General features: G+C 32.1%; 2 protein-coding genes across 3 annotated transcripts; one reads left to right on the top strand and one right to left on the bottom strand.

Annotated features, from left to right (window-relative positions):
• The first annotated feature begins 1778 nt into the window (after window positions 1-1778).
• LOC134710207 (uncharacterized) lies at window positions 1779-16242 on the top strand. 2 transcript variants are annotated; one of them, XM_063570459.1, is made up of 2 exons: window positions 1779-1813; window positions 15581-16242. In XM_063570459.1, exon 2 carries the CDS (start codon window positions 15636-15638, stop codon window positions 16128-16130), a length of 495 nt encoding a protein of 164 aa, XP_063426529.1. In that variant the 5' UTR covers window positions 1779-1813; window positions 15581-15635; the 3' UTR covers window positions 16131-16242. The 2 variants fall into 2 exon arrangements, with proteins under 2 accessions (XP_063426529.1, XP_063426521.1); XM_063570451.1 differs by lacking the exon at window positions 1779-1813 and adding an exon at window positions 10514-10633.
• Window positions 16243-18929: 2687 nt separating this feature from the next.
• Window positions 18930-19967, bottom strand: LOC134695138 (heat shock 70 kDa protein 12B-like). The gene has a single exon (XM_063556365.1). It carries the CDS (start codon window positions 19965-19967, stop codon window positions 18930-18932), a length of 1038 nt encoding a protein of 345 aa, XP_063412435.1.
• Window positions 19968-20743: the final 776 nt, after the last annotated feature.

Raw genomic sequence — 20743 nt, 5'->3', positions numbered from 1 at the left:
CATGCATCTTTTATGCCCGTGTCACACTGTCCCGATTTTTATATACGATGGACAACCGAATGTGAAAATTGTAAGTTCGTACGAAGTTGATTCCGATCTCGTTAAAATACCAAAAAGTGACCGAAGCAAGTACGATGAAAAACGAACTCTATACGATGGTGCCGAAATTGTATACGATAGCAAAAGATGGTCATACGAAGGTTAACCGAAAACGGGTATTTAAGCTTCATATCTCAGCCGAAGCCTAAACGATGGATCACGAAGGCTACACGATTGATTACGAAGGCTACACGATGGATTACGATGATGGCGCGATAGCCATACAAAGTCTTATTCTTATAAAACTTAGTTTATTATCCCCTCGCCTACTACCTGTAAGTTGCGTGAACATAAAATTGTTATGGAAACTCTAGAACCAAAATGCTAAAAACTTGGTATGGTGTTACTCGTTATTAAAGAATATCTTAAGCGCTATTGACTTTAAAGTTCAAAGGTCAAGCTCACATTGGCAGTTGTAATACAAGGCAATATCACCCTTGTGGACACTCTAAACCAATATATGCTTCAAAAGATTTTAACCACATCTGGTATATTGTTGATCTTTGTAATGATGTGGCATTTTTCACGTTCAAGGCCAAAGGTCAAGGTCATGCAGATGGACTTGTTTTTTCTCCTTGAAATAGCATAATACATGTAGGAAATTGGTTGTTCATTTTTTTACCAGCTGGTTCTAAATACAATATTAAAGATATTTCCAGTTACTGAATGTTTTGGTTGATTTCTAAAAAAATAGTTTATGTATCAAATATGCATATTCAACTTACTATTTTCTGCATGTGTTATATACAAATATAGTGTCCATATTTGTCCCAAATATGTTACATATACGAGGGGAAGCCACGCTCGGTATTGTCTTGTGTAAACTGTAAAATATGTGCACTAGTCTGAATAATCACCCATAATTATACATGCCATGTTTACTGATCTATCTTAAAGGTAAGGTAATGGGTTCGTTGATCCCTTTTATTCAAAAAGAGCTCTTTCCAGGAGAATATCATAATAATAAAGACAAAAGGAAGGATGCGGCAAAATATTACATATAGAAAACAAAATGGTTAAGGAGTAAACATCCGTGTGACAACAACTCAGACGATACATAAAAAATCAGAATAATGAAGAAAAAGTTGGTTTCCCTATATACGTGTACCTGCAGTGTTGGTGTACGAGGCGCGTTTATGATTTTCTTAATGTTACTTGATACGAAAAATTGACATTTAGCTGGATTTATTGCCGTCGTAGTTCCATCTTGCCGTCTTCGTACTTTTATTCGATGGCAAAATGACGGGATTACGAGGTCCTCACGAAGTCGTGTTGCCATCGTAAGACCTTTGAGTAGCTTCGTGATTCATTCGTGTAGACATCGTAATGTCAAAACTGCCCGATGGAAAAGATGGTAACACGAATGCAATACGATGATCAAAGATGCATTCCCGGTGACATTACGATGATGAGGATGGTGATACGAACTCAATACGAACCCTCAACATCGGACGCATCTTCGGGGATTTTTTAACATGTTAAAAAATTTAGAACCCTTCCCGAAGTTGTCCCCGAAGGCTAGAAAAAGTGGCCGATGGTTCTAAGATGGTTAAAGATGGCACTACGAATAGCCCGATTTGGATACGATCAATCCCGATTTTGAAAATTTCCATAATCGTGGTACCATCGGCGTAAAAATCGGGACAGTGTGACGCGGGCATTAACAAACACGATTTCAGTTTATATAAAAAATCCAGACGAACAAATCAGTAAGGTAAGGAATTTACTGCTAATACTTTTCTTCCAATCCATAGATATCAGATTGAAAAAGAAACTTTAACTATTTTACAAGCAATCTTCATGAACTTATATTATCAATTTTGTTTGTTTATTTCATCATGTATATACGGTTCATATTATTGAAGGATGGTCTTTTCTAACTTTCATGTCTTATCAATACGTCTTGACTTCAGGAGTTAAGTATTTAAGGTAGCACAATACAAAGATTTTTTTACTTCCAATCACTAACCTTTGAAATGCTGTAACTTTCTTATGAATGCATAGAAAATAATAAAAGAGGTATATATAGATAGATAAAAGATTAATCTTTTAAATGAATGCAATATTTTTATTATGCAATCATTATGTAATCAATTATTATGTAATGAGCGGCAAAATCTGGGTAAGTTCACTCGAACGAATTTAGCTCTATCATCTCTTTAACTATACAGAAAATTTTAATGAAATCTTAATCAACACATCATGGGCTTCAAAAGGGTGTCTCAGATTGTCTCTATGGTGTTCCATTCTCTCATAAATCTCTAATTAGTGTAAACACCCTAACCACATAAAAGAAGATTATGTTTAATTAGGTGTAAAATTTGTTCTATACATTCTATCTGAAATCTGAGACACCCTTTTGTAGATAATGGCCATAGGAACAACATATAATAAAATCAACCCTCTAGGGATACCTATGCAGAAGCTAATTTCATTTGAAAGTGGAAATTTGGTGAAAAATATTTTAGACACAGTTAACATTATAATTGGTTACATAATTGTTTCATAATACTAACATTGCATTAATTTAAAAGAGTAATCTACCACTTTTATAAATTTTCAAGCACTATTAAGAAAGTTACAACATTTTAAAACTTGGGAGTTGGAGTTAAAAAATCTTTGTATTGTGCTACCTTAAAAAAACATATATAATGTTGATAATTACATTCCATTGACCAAAGGAAAACATTTGTAGTATTTAGCAATTGAAATAAAATGGTGACACATAATTTCGAAACATCGAAATTGGAAGACTGGCAGACAAAATTACTCATCAATTTGGAATTCTCTTGAAAGAGACTGGCTCTTCTTCCAAAGGTCAAAACTGCCTTCCTTTAAGAGTAATAGTAACTCAGTCGATTCCAATTGAAGTTGCATAATTTGATAGCTTTTAAGGAAAATAAATGTTCAATATATATTGTTTTTATACGAGGTTTCATGTCTTTTTATACAGCTCAAATCAAAATTATTGGAATAACTTTGTAACCCAATGCGTATACAAGGTAACGATGTAAATGCACTAGAAAAAAGACTGCAATCTCATCGTACTTACGATGACGGTAAGTTCACATATAACTTATATATGTTAGCGGCAATAAGTGGAATTAGAAGCTTAAATCCTAGGCAATAAGTTAACGCTAGGCATCAAGCGTATTTCCTGAAATATGATGATGTTTTTTCATCCTATTGTCGTACATAATTTTAGACAATAAGTAAACTCTGGTATCTATGTATATTTGGTTTCTTAATTATATTCTAATATTACATGTATAGATTCATTCGACAGAACACCATCAAATTTAATAAGTTTATTTAGTAATTTTAGCAGTTAAAAACATAATTAACTAAAACTTTTTTTTATGTTTTTGTGGTAATACAAAATATTATAAATTTAGGGAAAAAAAAGTGAGGAGATTATATAGAATAATTATGATATTTGTTTGAAAACTTGTACACTTCACTAATTAAGCTGGTTTGAACAAGTTAAAAATAGACACAATTTAGATATGATTTTTTTTGCCCGCAACATTTCCAATTTCAACTATTTGCAATTAGTTTGTTCAATTCTAATATAAAACGTAGTTATGTTTTTTGACTAATGTTTTGTTTCAAAGAGTTAAATGTACAATTATAATATATTTTTTTTCTATTATCTTTTAATTATTTTCTAATAATTAATCGGGTTTTAAATTAAATTGTTGTTTAAATTTGATACAATATTTCATTTTTTTCATTTGCTATTTTCTTTTAACAGATATACATATACTGAAAAGTTAAACATATCTTTGGTCTAATTGCAAATAGAAAAATGCAAATCTAGTTGAATTTACAAAACAAAATTTGTCAAAATCAATCTATATTATAATTGATTTATCCACATCACAAAATGGAAAACAAATTATAAAAAAAATATACAGGAACACAAAACAAAGATAAGTTATGCTAGAATTGGGTTTCTTACTTTTTAAAAGATAGTGTATCAAATAAAACAATATGTAGTATGATTGGCCAATGAGACCACTTCCCGTCCGACAATCAGACGAGGATGTAAACAATTTTTTATTAACGTGAATGTTAACCACAATGAAAGTTAGTTCATATATTACATGTGTACCTATACCAGAAAGATAAACATACTTTAGTGTATTTGTAAATGATCGCGCGGAATTTCATAAATTGAATTTATCAACTTAAAACTTTTAGCATTATTAAATACAAGAGCGAAACTCTTTTCAAAGGAAAAAAAAAAGAATAGAAATCCAAAGATTCACAACTTACAATTGGCAAACCCTTTTTAAATGATCAGCGTAATGCAGAACCTTTTCTTTAATGAGAATTTCTGTGAAAAGAACGTATAAATAAATTCAAAATAAAACGCTTTTTAAAGCATAAACTAATTCGTGTGTTCGAACATTGGATCGGACAAAATTTACCAATATATTTCCATTTTTCCATTTTTATGGAATTATGTATTGAAGTCTCATTTCATTTTAGTTGTGTTCATATTGATCATTTTTTAGTTTTCCCTGGAATGATTTGTGTGTAGTATAAGTTGGATTGATATTTGTCTTTCTTCATTTCAAGTTCGTTGGTCTTGTCTTGTCTTGTTTTCTTTGGCTTATGGTTTTGATTGCAGCTTTATGTTTTTTTTCTACTTAACCAATTTTCATACGGAAATAATAATGAAGTCAAATTGAAAATATGCCAATAAATCACAAGTTGTTCTTGATATAACACAAAGTTAATGATGTTTGTAAATGAATCATCGGGTGTCTATCATTTTTGCACATTGGTTTTGATCATCTTGACATTAAAAAGTACAATGAATTTGTCAAAATTACAGTGACATTTATACAAATATCTTTTTAGATACAAGTATATGTTTCTGCCAATTGATTAGAATGATTAAACTTGTCATTTGATACACCAAGCTTATTAAACTAAAAATAAAGATAACTAGATTTGCCATTGCAAGCAATAGCGGATGACACCCTTCCCACATTGCCTGGTGAGCGGCAGCCATTTTGAAAATTCCTAAGTCAAAGAGCACATCTACAGATGTCTATTAAAATTCTTGTAAAATTTCATCATTTTTGGAGATTTATTAAATTTTTGAAATGTTTGCTATTTCCATGGTAACGGATGCCATTTCCAAAATTCCAAAGACATGTGCCTCTTTGAGACATGTCATGTTACATATCAATAAAGTTGTAGAAGGTTTGACCCAATATTCAGAAATGCAGCTTCGGTGTGTTTTTCCCATAGGGTCAATGTTAAACTTTCGCCCTGTTTCCATGATAATGGCGGCCATTTTGGATTCGCCTAATATTTTCACCACATCTAGGCATACCATGGAACATTAATATTAAGTTTTATCTACTTAGGTCTTATAATAAAAGATTTAAAATTTGTTTTTTTTCCCACATTTTATCAGTTTCCATGACTACAGCCGCCATCTTGAATATGCCATACCCCGATTGCAAATCTGCACATGCTGGGAACATTATGGTACAGTCCCATGACCATTGGTTCATACAGTTCCAAGATATAAGCTGGACAAAAAAAGTGGAAGAAAAATTAAAATAAGAAAAAAAAAGAAACGTAGAATAACAATATGTCACCCCAACTCCGTTGAGGGTGCCATAGTACATTAAAGCTGTATACTATTTACCTTCGTCAATGTGTCTACATAGTAATGCTTAAAATTGTTTTTAAATTTTAACAATTTACTACTAACATAGAAATACATGTAGTTAAAAATTTCTTTTATGATACTAACATGATTTGCGTTTTGATTTCAGAAATCCAACGAACTTAGTGACCATATAACTCAGCGTCTGGTTCAACAGATATCAAATGGACGATTTTACTCTGCTTGTTATTATTGTTGTGATAGGTTTACATATTTTTCTAACATTTCTAATTGGTTACATATGTTATAAAGATTGCACATGTGCCTTTCCAAAATGTAGTAAAACTGCAAGAGAAGATGAAATTGAAAGGACTTCTGAAATCGATTACAACGAGCAGGAGATACATTTATATGAATCATCGGAACACAATTCTACACAAAGGGAAGCACCACGTGTCAATGTTAATTTCACCAACAGATGGGTATCATCTCTAGCCACTAGGATTCAGAATTATGTGCGCAGACACAACACTGATGACCAAGAGAGGACACCTACCATAATAGTTACCGACATCGTTGACACAGAAGACGATGCTTTACCTTTAACAAGGCATTACCTCTCGAAATTCATCCGATGAAATCTTTGGATTCTCCACCGTCTTATGAAGAAATTTTCCTAAAAATTCAGCAAACTAAACTTTAGTATATGAAGTAATATGATGACCTAACTATTGTTAAAATGTTATTATGTTTGTTTGTTTTTCGTTACTTGTTATGCTTACGTGCTTCTTAAACTTTGTGTATGATAAAGAATCTTACAGTAACACCCATCGTATAAAGAGGCTATTGTGCGACCTCTGTTGAAGAAACCCGGTTTAGATAAAGACACACTGAAAAACTATCGCCCGGTTTCGAACCTTCCTTTCGATTCTAAAGTTCTCGAAAAAGTTGTTGAAAGTCGTCTAGAAGAGCATCTATTGTCAAACACTCTTCATGACCCTGCTCAATCTGCCTATCGTGCGGGACACTCAACCGAAACAACGTTACTTCGAGTTCACCATGACATTGCAAGTGCGCTAGACAAAAACTGCTGTGCCGTTTTATTGATGCTCGACCTTTCAGCGGCGTTTGATGTGATTGACCATAACATTATCGAAGCTATATTAGAATATGCTTTTGGAATCTCAGGTTCTGCTCTGAAATGGTTACTCTCTTACCTCCGAGATAGGACACAGCGTATAGCAGTAGGCTCGGCCCACTCCAACGAATTTCGTCTTAATTGCGGTGTGCCGCAGGGCTCCGTGCTTGGCCCAAAGCTATATACTATATTTTCGAAGCCGATCGGCGAAATCTGTAGACGTCACAACATGTCTTATCAATGCTACGCCGATGATACGCAGATCTATTTAGTTTTCGAACCTCTTGATAACTGGAAAAACACATCGAATCGAATTGAGGACTGTTTGGCCGATATAAGTTCCTGGATGTGTGAAAACATGCTTAAACTGAACGAGGACAAAACAGAACTGATGCTATTTGCTCCGAAAAACCGAGTGAAAGATTTGAAGGATTGCAATCTCACCTTTAAAGGAAACATCATTACAAGTTCTGAGTGTATTAAAAATCTGGGTGTTCATTTTGATAAGATTCTGTCAATGCACCAACAAGTCAGTTCAGTTTCGAGATCATGTTTTTATCAAATACGAAATATAGGCCGCATACGTCCGTACATCAACGAGGATGCATGTAAAACTCTGGTCAATTCGTTAATTATTTCTAGATTGGATTATGGCAACGCTTTACTTTATGGACTACCAGCTTACATGATTCAGAGACTACAAAGGGTTCAAAACACTGCTGCGCGAAAACAGAAACACGAACACATTACTTCGACACTTGAGTCTCTTCACTGGCTGCCTGTGCAATACAGGGTGCAATACAAAATATTATTATAAGTCCGTGAAACATGAAGCGCCATTATATCTTAGTGAACTTGTAAATTTATACAGGCCATCAAGATCATTAAGGTCTGAAAACAACTGAACACTCGTAACTCCTACTGTGCGAACCAAAACCTACGGCAATAGAAGATTTGATCAAGCTGCGGCCATCCTTTGGAATGCATTACCAAAAGAACTTCAAAATGCAAAGTCGGTGCCTGTATTCAAAAAGAACTTAAAAACTCACTTTTTTCGACAAGCATTTTTAATCCCTTAAATTCGTTTCTGTGATACATTGTGCCATAGACGTTAGCCTGCTTTTGATTTATCGAACCTTTCTTTTAACTGGAGATATGTTTCATTTATAATATGTACATTGTATGTTTTAGTAGCACACATATGTTTTCATTTCAGTAATTATATTTTTACGTGGTAATATTCCTTTTTCATCTTTTGAATACGTTTTCAAATTTTTTACTTATATTTGATAATTTTTAATAGCAATCTTATTTTAGACTTTTTTGGCTATTTAATTTTACCAACTTTGTTCAGTATAATTTTATTTTGATTCATTGATATATATATTCCACTTTTTTTGTAAAAAATTCCACATTATTAATCCTTTTATCTAAAAAAGTTTTAACACTTAAATATTTATTTTGTGTGTTCATGTTTTATATTTTTATCAATGTCTGTGTGTATATTTCGTTTAACATGTGATGTAAAGCGCTTTGAGTAATATTGTTTTAGATTTAGCGCTATAGAAAAATTGTAATAATAATAATAATAATAGTAACAATACAAATGCGAATAATTTGTTTCAAATATTGTTTATAGAAGCAGTTAAATTTACATTAAAGTAAAGCAAAAGACTTTTAAATGTTTTCTCTTGAAAATCTCGAATCACGAAGTTTTGATAGTTTTTGCCATACATTTAAAGGTCTGAAGAATTTAATCATGACTCATATATATTATTTATAAGGACTGAAAGACAGATGTCTTGTGACGAACTGATGCATTTTGTTTGAAAGATACATACACGGTGAAAACAGTGTCATTTCCAATCCACTATTTCTACATTTGAAAATCCCCGTACCAAATCAGGAATATGACAGTTGTTGTCCATTCGATTGATGTGTTTTTTCATTTGATTTTGCCATTTGATTAGGGACTTTCCGTTTTTATTTTCCATGGAGTTCAGTGTTTTTGTGATTTTATTTTTTCCCCAAACATTCCGTTATTTAATATTTGTCTCTAATAAACCATTCTGCATACAATTAGAAAAACCAAAGAATGACAACGATTGACATCACAGTAGATCTTAATGACAAGTATCTATAAAGTAAAAAATGAACAACACTGACAACTAAAGGTAATATAATCAATTCTAGTACCATAGACGCTTAGAAAGGATACCAGAAGAAATTAAAGTTCTACATTTAGAGAATGATTCTTTTCTTGTTTTTGATAGATGCACACATTAAATTCAAGTGTGTAGTCCTCGTCATATAAGTCTGATAATGATACAACAAATTGACCATTCTATAATAACTTTGTTCTGAAATTATTTATATACCTATTTAATGCAGATTTGATTTGTAAAATTGGTATGAATGGAAATTTTCAAAACTCAATTTTCTTTTCTCCCCAAAATTAATTTCTTATTCTATTCTGCGAGTGAAAGTATACGCACGTACTCCAATATCTAAACATTGAAGATCCGAGGTCTTAACTTTCGGATTACACCTGTTCATATAATTTGGTCTGCCTTATAAATAATTTCTTCCTGAACGAATAACGTCAAGTCAGTCTTTTCAGATGTTTACTTATTATAATTATATTATATTTTTTCTTGTGTATATATATAGGAAGATGTGGTGTGAGTGCCAATGAAAAAACTCTCTATCCAAATAACAATTTATAAAAGTAAACCATTATGGCCAATGTACGGCCTTCAACACGGAGCCTTGGCTCACAATGAACAAAAAGCTATAAAGGGCCCAAAATTACTAGTGTAAAACCATTAAAACGGGAAAACCAACGGTCTAATGTATATAAAAAACGAGAAACGAGAAACACGTATAAATTACATAAACAAACGACAACTACTGTACATCAGATTCCTGACTTAGGACAGGTACAAACATTTGCAGCGCGATTTAACGTTTTAATGGTACCAAACCTTCCGCCTTTTTCTGAAACAATAGCATACCATCACAACATAGAAAACCACACGATAAAATATCAATTAAAATGCTTAACTCAATCAAAAAACGTAACTACATATAACTTGGTTTCCGTACAGTCGGCCATCTAAGACTAAAATCCATGTTGAGGTTGCAGATGAGCAACGTTGTCTAAACAGTAACTTATAAATAGGGTTTTTGGTCTCGGCTTCCCTGCTTATAATACAAACAATTACAAATCAAGATATACCAAGTTCGCTCAACCTATTTGATATTCAAGAGGACCTGCAGGTCCTTCTCATACTTTGTAAAATGTCACCAGCGTCTGAGCAGAAATTTGATGATGAATCAAGGGTAGGTCAAAGAACGTCTCGTCGTATTAGCTATAAGGTGAAAGTCAAGGTTATGTCGATTTCAGCCTTTCCCCCTGTTACTTTCTATTAATTTTTTGGAGATCTTAACAACTTAAAGTATGAAGGATCACGCTCTGCACACTAATATTAACCCTCATGTCAAAGTTCAATATAGAATATTTTAAAGTTATATGAAGAATAGCAGGACAATCTATAATTTCGTTTAAAGGGAAATAAAGATTATGAAATGTCTGCAGTAATAATGTGGAAAAACCCTTGTGATATGTTTAGACTGGGAGATAAGTCGAATGTAAACACTGACGACGAATACTTTGTTATCTTTTCGTGTTGTGTCCGGAAGAGCACATATCTTTTTACAAACAAGATTTTGATATCAGAATTTCTAACGAACATATCAGTAAGGTAAGACATTTAGTGCTAATAATTTTCTATCAATCAATAGATATCAGATTGAAAAGAGAAAGTTTTTTAAAATGAAATCTTTCTGAACTTGTATAATCAATTATTTGTTTGTTTATTTAATCATATATATACAGTTCGTGTAATTTAAAGATGGTCTTTTCTAACCTTCATGTCTTATCAATACATCTTCAGGAGGTAAGAATTTAAAAAAAACCATACATAATGTCTATAAATAAATTCCATTGACCAAAGGACAACGTTTGAAGTATTTTTTCCTATTAGCATTTGAAATAAGATTATGACATATACTCTCGAAACATCGAAATTGGAAGACTGACAGGGAAAATTACTCATCAATTTTGGATTCACTTAAAAGAGACTGACTTTCCTATCTATGGTCAAAACTGGCATTTTCAAAAAAAAGGACAGTAATCACTCAGTGGTATCTAACTTAAGTTACAAAATTCAAAAACTTTTATGAAAAATACATATTCGATCATATCGTTTTTATACGAGCTTGTATGTCTCTTTATTCAACTAAAATCAAATATTGGAATAACTTTGTAGTCCAGTGCTTATACAAGGTAACGGTGTAAATGCACTAGAAAAAAGACTGCTATCTCATCGTACTTACGATGAAGGTCAGTTCATATATATAACATATACATATACTGAAAAGTTGAATATACCTTTGGTGTATTTGCAAATATAGAAATGCAAGTCTAGTGAAATTTTTGAAATGAGATTTGTTAATATCAATCTATATCATTATGATTATAGACTGTGAATATTACAAAATGGAAAAAAAGACAAGAAAAGAAACACGGAGAATTGCAAAACAATGATTAAATTGCCATACAATTTATTATACTCGGAGTTGGGTTTCTCATTTTTGTTAAGGTACAGTACTGTATAAAAAATTAAAATTAAAATCACAAAAATACTGAAAAACGGAAAGTTTCTCATTAAATGGCAAAATCAAAAGCACAAACACAAACACAAACAGACAAAACGAATGGACAACAACTGTCATATTCCTGACTTGGTACAGGCATTTTCATTAGTAGAAAATTATGGATTACATCTGATTATATAGCTAGCTAAACCTCTCACTTGTATAACAGTCGCGTTTATTTCATTGTATTGACAACGTGTGTGAACAAAACAAACAAACATAATCAGTAAAAATGTCAAAAATAGGGATACAGCAGTCAACATTGTGTTATAATCTTCATACAAAACAAACAAATATGTAGATAAACATTTACCATGGCACAATAACACAATGCCGGGATGTATAAGTACAATACCACGTCATACGTAAAAACGCAGCACAAAAGGAACATAGACAACACATATTAGCATAAATTAAAGGCAAGAATACAAAATTTATCATAAAACAATGATACAATGACGGGATGTATAAGTACAGGGCAACGTCAAATGGACACCACCAAAAACAGACTAAACAGTAAAAGTAATATTCATAAAGACAAACAAAAGAATAACATAACATTTTATAAGGAATTCAAACTATGTCGGTACCCAGAATCTATACTTCAAGACCATCGTGTATTATTTGTAAAGTTGATACGGAATATTTATCAATAAGGTCTTGGTACTTTCCAATGAACTTTTTTTTTAACGGACGAGACGTTCTTTGAACTACCCCCGGTTCATCACCTTTCTTCTCAGTCACTGGTGACATTTTACAAAGTCTGAGTAGTTACTGCATGCTCTTTGGTACCGTATAAGTTGGTACATGTATATCCCATACGCAGGTGAAGTTGGTATATTGCTACTAAGATGTGGGTAATTGATAATTTAAAATTTAAGATTGTCTCGTTTGACATCTATTTTGATATTGAGATGACAGTATTTGTCAAATTCGAGATATAAGTCTTAAAATTAGGCGGAAGAAGTTGTGTACATGGAATAGGATTTTCAAATGAGACAACTACCCGTCAGACTAACAGACGAGGATGTTATCAATTTGTTATCAACGAGAATGTAAATAACGATGAAGGTCAGTTCGTATATTACATGTGGACCTATACCGAGAATATTTAAGTGTATTTGCAAATGGTCGCGCGGAATTTTGTAAGCAATTTGTCAGCAACAAACTTTACGAAATACCTGAGCGAAACTTTTATTGTCAAATGGGGGAAAGGGGCGGGGGAAAGAAAAAAAAACATTGACACAGTCAAATCAAAGATGAATTTCTTAAACGGCAGTGTTAGATTTAAAAATTGACAATTGACATACATTTTAATGAAAAGAAATAATAAACGTACTTTTTTTTGTAGTAATAAAAGAACGTAATAATTCAAGATGAAAACAATAAAGAATACGTGTGTTCGAACCTTCGATCGAAATTTTTTTACAAATATTATTTTATTTTCAAAATGTATGGAATTATGTATTAAAGGTGGCACGGTAGTATTTGCATTTCGAAATTAAGATTGCTATTATGTGTTCCCTACTTAGGTCAATGTATCTATCTATTCAGTGTAATTGGACAAAAAAAATCAACTGAACATACTTTCCCAAACTGAGGGATAAATCAGGTGTAGAAAAATATGTAATAATTTTACATGCAGATGAAAATGAATTTTTGAGAATTTCTTTTAATTTTGTATTCACTGCACAATAAAAGACATAAAAGCACTAGTGGCCTTAGTTTTTTAGTGTTTTAAAATAACACAAAAAGTAAACGATCATGATACATTTCTGAATAGTAAAATGAAAATACTTCAGTAAATTGTGAATGCAGATTTTTTTGCAGTGTTAGAAAGAGGTGAAAATTCTAAAAAGGCTATCATTATCCCTTATGGGCCAGGAAATACTATCGTGCCACCTAAAGGTCCCGTGTTTATTTCATAGGGGTTCATATCGATCAATATTTAGACTAGTTTTCCGTGTGATGATTTGTGTAGTTTTAGGTTGATTATTATTTGTCTTTCTTCATTTCAATTTTTCTTTGGTTTTGTATTGTTTTCTTTGGTTTAGGGTTTTGATTGCAGCTTTAAGTTTTTTTCTTCTTTTTTTTCCCAATTTACTTACAAAATTAAATGAAGCTAAAGTGGAATGTATGCAAATACATCACAGGATATTATTACACAAAGGTTATGATGTTTGTAAATAAATCATCAGTTTTCTATTATTTTTCATATGAACGTTGATTTGTTCTTCAATCAAACTGTCCACTATAACATATTTAAAGATACAATGATTTGTTCAAATGTGTCATTAAGGGGACGACCATTTGATATTCTGCGGGGGGGGGGGGGGGGGGGGGGGCGGTGCAGGAGGATTTTTGAAAATAAATATTTCAGCCTTGATAATCACAAAAATAAATGGTTTGTTCTTTGGTAGTTTGAAAATAAATTACCTGACTTGCAATGTATTGAAAATAAATAACTCAGCAAGTATATAGCTAATTGGGCCTTCAGCGGTTCCAAAACCCGTAAAATAAAAATTTGCCTCGCTCCGATCGGCGAAATAGGTTTGACAAAACTTTTGAAAGAGGCTAGGTAAAAACAAACTTTAATAGTACTATGTATGCATATGTATGCAATACATGTACATATGTATATTGGTTGGGAATATATATGATTCATTTCGTGAAGAAAAGTATAAAGTACTTAATCTAATTATACCAATTGTCTTTTATAATATACTATGTATTTGTGTTTCGTTTGTCCTGTTTCGCTATGTATTATCTTAATATGTTTGTATATATTGTCCTCTCTACACAAGTATGTCTCTACGGTTATGATTAAAATCTTGAATTTTAAAATAAAAGCAGGTGATAAGTATCTATTATCAGGTTATCTGCATGTTGATATCGTAAAATATCAGCTGCGAGACATAATATGAAGTTTTTTGTCGAGTGAGCGTAGCGAACGAGATCAAAAAGCCTTCATATTATGTCGAGCAGCTGACATTTTACAATATCAATATGCAGATAATCTGATAATCGATTTATCGGGCTATATTTGCGTGTTTCAGAAGTGTTTTCTTTGTTTCACCAGCACACAAAAGATGACTTGATAAGTTCGGGTCAAAGTTATTAACGTCGGTTCAAACATTGTGACGTCGCTGATATGTCCGGGTCAAAGTTATCAAGGCCGGGTCAACGTATTTGACGTCACAAAGACATGATACGGAATAATATTAAGAGCTGAACAGAGTGATATAGACAGTGGGACGACCGATAATGATTAATTCTGATTAAATGGTACACAATAACTTGACTATACATGTATTATTCATAATTAAGAAATATTTTAAAAATTGTATGTTTTCGAATATCATAAATATAGTTGTGAAAATGAATAATCAGTCCCTTGCTTTAATGAAAATGAAAAATCTTGCTTCAATAGTGCAGAAAATGAATAATCTGTCCTCTCAGTTTACAAAAACAAATCCTCCTCCCCCCCCCCCCCCCAGAATATCAAATGGTTGTCCCCTTACAATGATATTTATAAAAATGTTTTTTTAGATAGTAGTGTATATGTTCATGCATTTTAATACAAAACTAGCTGAATATCCTAGAAATACAGATAAAACATATAGTAGGGCTTGATTAAAAGAGGGACGAAAGATGCCAGAGGGACAGTCAACCTCTTAAATCGAAAATAAGCTGACATCGCCATAGCTAAACATGAAAAGGACAAACAGACAAACAATAGTACACATGACACAACATAGAGAACGAAAGAACAAACAACACGAACCCCACCAAAAACTAGGGTTGATCACAGGTGCTCCGGAAGGATAAGCAGATCATAATCCACATGTAGTACCACCGAAGTCAATGTCTTTATTGCATGATAGTAATGCTTAAAAGTTTTTTTTTTTTTATTATTTTAAAATATATAACAAATATCAAAAAGGTTAAGATTTTCTTTTCTAATCTCTACATGTTTTTATTTTTGCTTTCAGAAATCCAACGAACTCATGGACCATATAAAACAGCGTTTGGTTCAACAGATGTCAAATGGATGATTTTATGCTATTTGTTATAATTGTAGCGATAGGTTTACATATTTTTCTGACATTTCTTCTTATTGGGTACATATGTTATAAAGATTGCACATGTACCTTTCCTAAATGTAGAAAAACTTTGAGAGAAGATGAAATTGAAAGGAATTCTGAAATCGATGAAACAGAACAGGAGATACATTTATCAGAACCATCGGAACAAAGTTCTACGCAAAGGGAAGCACCCCGTGTCAATGTTTATTTTACTAACAGATGGGTATCATCTCTAGCCAATAGGATCCAGAATTATGTGCGCAGACACAGTACTGGTGATCAAGAAATGACACCTACCATAATAGTTACCGGCATTGTTGACACAGGAGACGAGGATGACGATGCTTTACCGTGTTACAATGAGGCTTTATCTCTCGAAATTCATTCAATGAAATCTATGGATTCTCCACCGTCTTATGAAGAAATTTTCTTAAAACTTCAACAAACCAAACTTTAGAATATGATATAATATGATTAACAAATTAGTGTTAAAATGTGATTATGTTAGCTTGTTATGTTTATGTTTTTCTTAAATTTGATATATAATAAATGATCTGACAGTAAGAATACACAGCTAATTTTGGTATTTTATTTGAATTCTTGCTAAAAAAAAATGTTCATTAAAGTAAAGCAAAAAGGCTTTGAAATATTTTCCCTGGAAAATTCAAAATCACACAGTTTTGATAGTTTCTGCCATTTTATTAGATATATTGTATTTATCCACGACTCTTAAATATTATCACGTATTGGTTATAGACAAATGTTTAGTGACGAGCTGATGTAATTTGTTTGATAGATACATTTACGGTGCAAACGGCGTCTCTTCTATACATTGCGGTATTTAACATGTGTGACTACTAAATCAGAATGCCTAAAGTTAGAATGACTAAAAACTACTTCTTGTGTCCAATAATTTACATAAGTTTATGCAACAAAAACATTATGTCAAAGTGATTTGTTTTCAAATAAGGAGACTGAAGAACAATGCCATGAGATGAAGATAATATTTATAGCCCCCCCCCCCCCCAAAAAAAAAAAATATAAAAAAAATAAAAAATAAAGATAATCATAAAATGAAAAAAAAAGAATATGATATGACACTTGTCTTAAGTTTTGCATTGTCGTTGAATTGCATCCTTATTGACGTGTATCACGCATCTCCCCTTATTCAAGGAATGACTATAACATTTTTCTGTCTATGAAGAAAAATCATAAAACATTTGGTGCACACTTTGCAAACCATGCAGCGGGCTATTTTAAAGTGGTTCACCACACTTTTAAATTTTGTTAAATAGACAGAAACAATGTTATATTCGTTCCTAATAATTTAATTTTTAATTACATTTTAAGCCTGAATAAGCATTAAAAAACGTTGAAATAAAATTATATCTATCAGCTGATAGACAACACACTGTGAGGCAATTACAGATGGGTCGCTACAATACGTTTTATCATCTATATTAAATTTTGATTCTAAAACTATTGAAATAGTCTTGTGAAGTTTTAAACAAAAACATAGTTCACTTTCTTTCCCCATAACATTTCTGATACCTTTTTTGCTAGAAAAAGTTTACTTTTTACATAGAATAAACTAGGTCCGAACTTTCTGATAGCACCTCTGCAAAGTCCCCCTTTCATGTACTAAAAGTAATTCGGAGCCAAATGGGAACTTTTATTTCAGTCGGTCAATTATATACTCATCGGACAGTTATCCTTTATCAATACAAACTTTTAAACATGGTTTAATCTTAGTACGGTGATCCGTTTTAAAACGTTAACAATAAAAATATAATTCAACATAAATGATATTAAAAGATGTACTTTCAATTCATTACTTCATGTTCATGAACAAACCACAGATGTAAGTATACATGTATACGTGTTTCAGAATCTCAATATGTGACGAATGGTGGTCAAAACTTCCTGATTGTATCTGTATAAATCCTCATTTATGTTATTTATGTGACTACATTATAACAAATGATTTAACAAATACTATTGCGTGTCAACTTCGTACTGAATAACACGATCGGCCTTACGTGAGGCTAAATCAGTTCATTTGAAGCCATATACGAGAGATTTTCCAAGTGACATAGGAATTAACTGCTAACCTATCTGAAGTCCCCCAATTCACTATGAGCTATTGGTTTAATTTAAAACAATTACTCACTCAATATAAGAGTGAAGATTGTATTCATTTTACATTTTTTTAAATTCAAACATTGAATTGTATTTTTTAAATATTGATTCTTAGTTATCTTTCTTTGTTCACGATTGTACATATGTAGTTTACACTAAATTTGTTTAAAGATTCATAGTTCATTACTTTTGTAAATTGTAGTTAACAGTTTTTTTCGTGAGAATCTTATGCCAAAGATTCAAACAAATGTATTAACACTGATACTATTTTATTAAACTTCTAGCTTTTGTTTACATGACTACGTATTACGCGCGTCTGGCGTATTAAATTATAAAAAATCTTATTTATATATATATTTATAAACTATTTACACTAGAAAACAGAGACGTATGAGTTTAGAATTCAGAAAACCATTATATTCTAATTTTAACTTCATAACAAAGGTATGGTTTTACATTTTCATAGATCCATGAACTACTGGCTTAGAGGAATATCATTAACAAACATTCAAAACGTTGTGTAGTTACTTGGATTTTTAGATTTTATAGTGGTTAATGGAAAACAACAGACTTAAATACAACCTTTTCCTTAAGAGATGACAATGAATATATTCAAATTATCGTAATTATAATCACGCCCTCTTCTCATCGAATGTGCCCCACCAAATTTGATTTATCACCATGTTCGTACTTATATGAGCACCACGATGGGTTCTACATGTGGAACAACATATGATTACACGTCCTGAGCACCTGATATCATCCTGTTGTTTAGTTCTAAGTTTTCTATATTGTGTTTTGTATACTGTTGGTCTTTTGATCGTTTTTAGTTTTTTGTCATTAAATTATCATTTGGTTTTTAACTTTTTAATTTTATTATCCCTTTGGGATCTTTTGCCTTTCTTTTTCGTGGACGATCGACTTCATGAAGCATATTTGACTACAAGTACGATTTTAGTCCATTAAAAATGTACAACCATTGTTACTGTAAAGATTTATTAAAACTTTTAAATATGAATTGAAAGTTTCTGAAACATTGAACTACAGTTAACCATGTGATATCTTTGCGGTTATCTTTGAATAAATGTTACTACCTATTATTGAATATCATCATATCTTAATAGCTATTTTCAGGATCGTAAATACGCTGCCTCTTGTCATTTGGAGGATTTTGTTCTGTTTTAGGCAGGAACTCAATTTTCACCGACGTGATAATATCGCCGGTGTCTTTATCCACAAAAGTACCAATCATTTCCGTTCCTGATATTTCAAAATCAATATACCCATGGACTTCTTTTAGCCATTCACCCTTTACTGGAGGTACTTGGAAAACACAATGTTCTCTGCATCCTTGATCAGCCACAAATTCTGGATCTTCCTTGTCAGATATGTAGACAGAGACCGTCAATGGTAGTTTTCGTAGATGATGTCTCTGGGGATCAAAGAACGTCGCAACTACAGGTATCCTTTCCGTATGACCTACATTTACTACAGTGTCTATTTTGTATGCGATCCTAAAAACACCTTCACAATATAATTCTCCATCGTGTATTACCATTTTCTCTTGTGGCATGCCAGGTTGGAACGGTCGTAAAACAGAAATACCGTAAGTATAATTGCAAACACGTGAAGAGACAATTTTAGGTATATGACCATAAATAACAGCACCTGTGAGAACTGACAAACTGCCTTCGTGAGGCACAAACACATCTTTATCTGGAAATTCTTGTTTCACTGCATTTAACAATAATCCACAGTCAGCATACCCTCCAACTAGCATGATTGCTCTGACATCGTGACATCTTTCATGCTGTAGGACTTCATTTATGTCTTGGACAAGTTTTGACAGTGAATGATTAAAAAATTCGAGATAAATGTTGACATCAATAAACAGTTTATCTCTTTTTACGTGGACTCCTCGTGCATATTGTGAATTGCTTGCAATATCTTCAAAGCTACTTTGACAATTTTCCTCGCTAATTTCTAACAATGTTGCTGCAATTCTGCTACTAACCTTGGTATCATCAAGCTTAAATGTCTTTTTCTTTCCCTCAAAGGATCTCATCATGTCCATATAGTCAATGGGATGATTCTTTTTGAAAGTTAGTATACAAGGTCCAGAAAATAAGCGGACCAACATCGACCTATACGCCATATTGACTGAATTTCCACCATAATCTCCACCACGTACCCTATGAATGATGTTTAAACAGTCATCAGGTAATACCTCCTGGGCAGAAATATCAACCGTTCCACCTGAAGATGGAAATTATTCAGTTAACATTTATGTGGCCTTCTGTTTTAATAAGATAAGAAACATTGATGATGAATTATTAACTTGCAAGTGAATAAGCCGAGCTCATTGAATCCGTTTTCATGTTAACTTCAATTTAACCCCTTAGCTAGATATTGATACCGCATGCATTGTGTGTTTTCAATAATTTAGAGGAACAGCATGTGTACATTGAAGGTGAAACAAAGTTTAATCATTTGATTGACTGATTCGATCCACAAAATAACATTCTTATACAGGTAAAAACATTGATTAACATATATTTTTGAGCTACAATATGAAATTAAACATACATAGAAAAATCCAAATGCACGAGTCTGATATCTATTCATATCTATATGTATTTATATATCGCTTGTATGGCAATTGGATGTCTCCAGGGGTCAATTCTACAGTTAAGTAGATGGCGTCTTGACTAAAATACTACGAAACAAAGCTACATATAATTGCCCCCATGCCAAGTTTATTGTTTATTTTTGACTTTTTATAATTTTAATAAATGGTTTACATTGTTATAAATCAAATACAAGAAATTAAGTCTAATTGGTGAACATGAATTCGACAGCTAGTGCCCCTTTAAGCAAAACAGTTTTTTTTGTATTTCAAAAAACGCTATGCATATGGTCATCACATCATAG

This window comes from Mytilus trossulus, chromosome 1 (assembly GCF_036588685.1).
Source record: "Mytilus trossulus isolate FHL-02 chromosome 1, PNRI_Mtr1.1.1.hap1, whole genome shotgun sequence".
Classification (NCBI taxonomy): domain Eukaryota; kingdom Metazoa; phylum Mollusca; class Bivalvia; order Mytilida; family Mytilidae; genus Mytilus; species Mytilus trossulus.
Note: the sequence above shows the minus strand (reverse complement) of the source record. Positions and strands in the feature narration are given on the sequence as shown.

Bases quoted from the DNA above. Each gene is read 5' to 3' on its own strand.
- LOC134710207 (XM_063570459.1), top strand. From the start codon at position 15,636: ATGGATGATTTTATGCTATTTGTTATAATTGTAGCGATAGGTTTACAT.
- LOC134695138 (XM_063556365.1), bottom strand. From the start codon at position 19,967: ATGGCGTATAGGTCGATGTTGGTCCGCTTATTTTCTGGACCTTGTATA.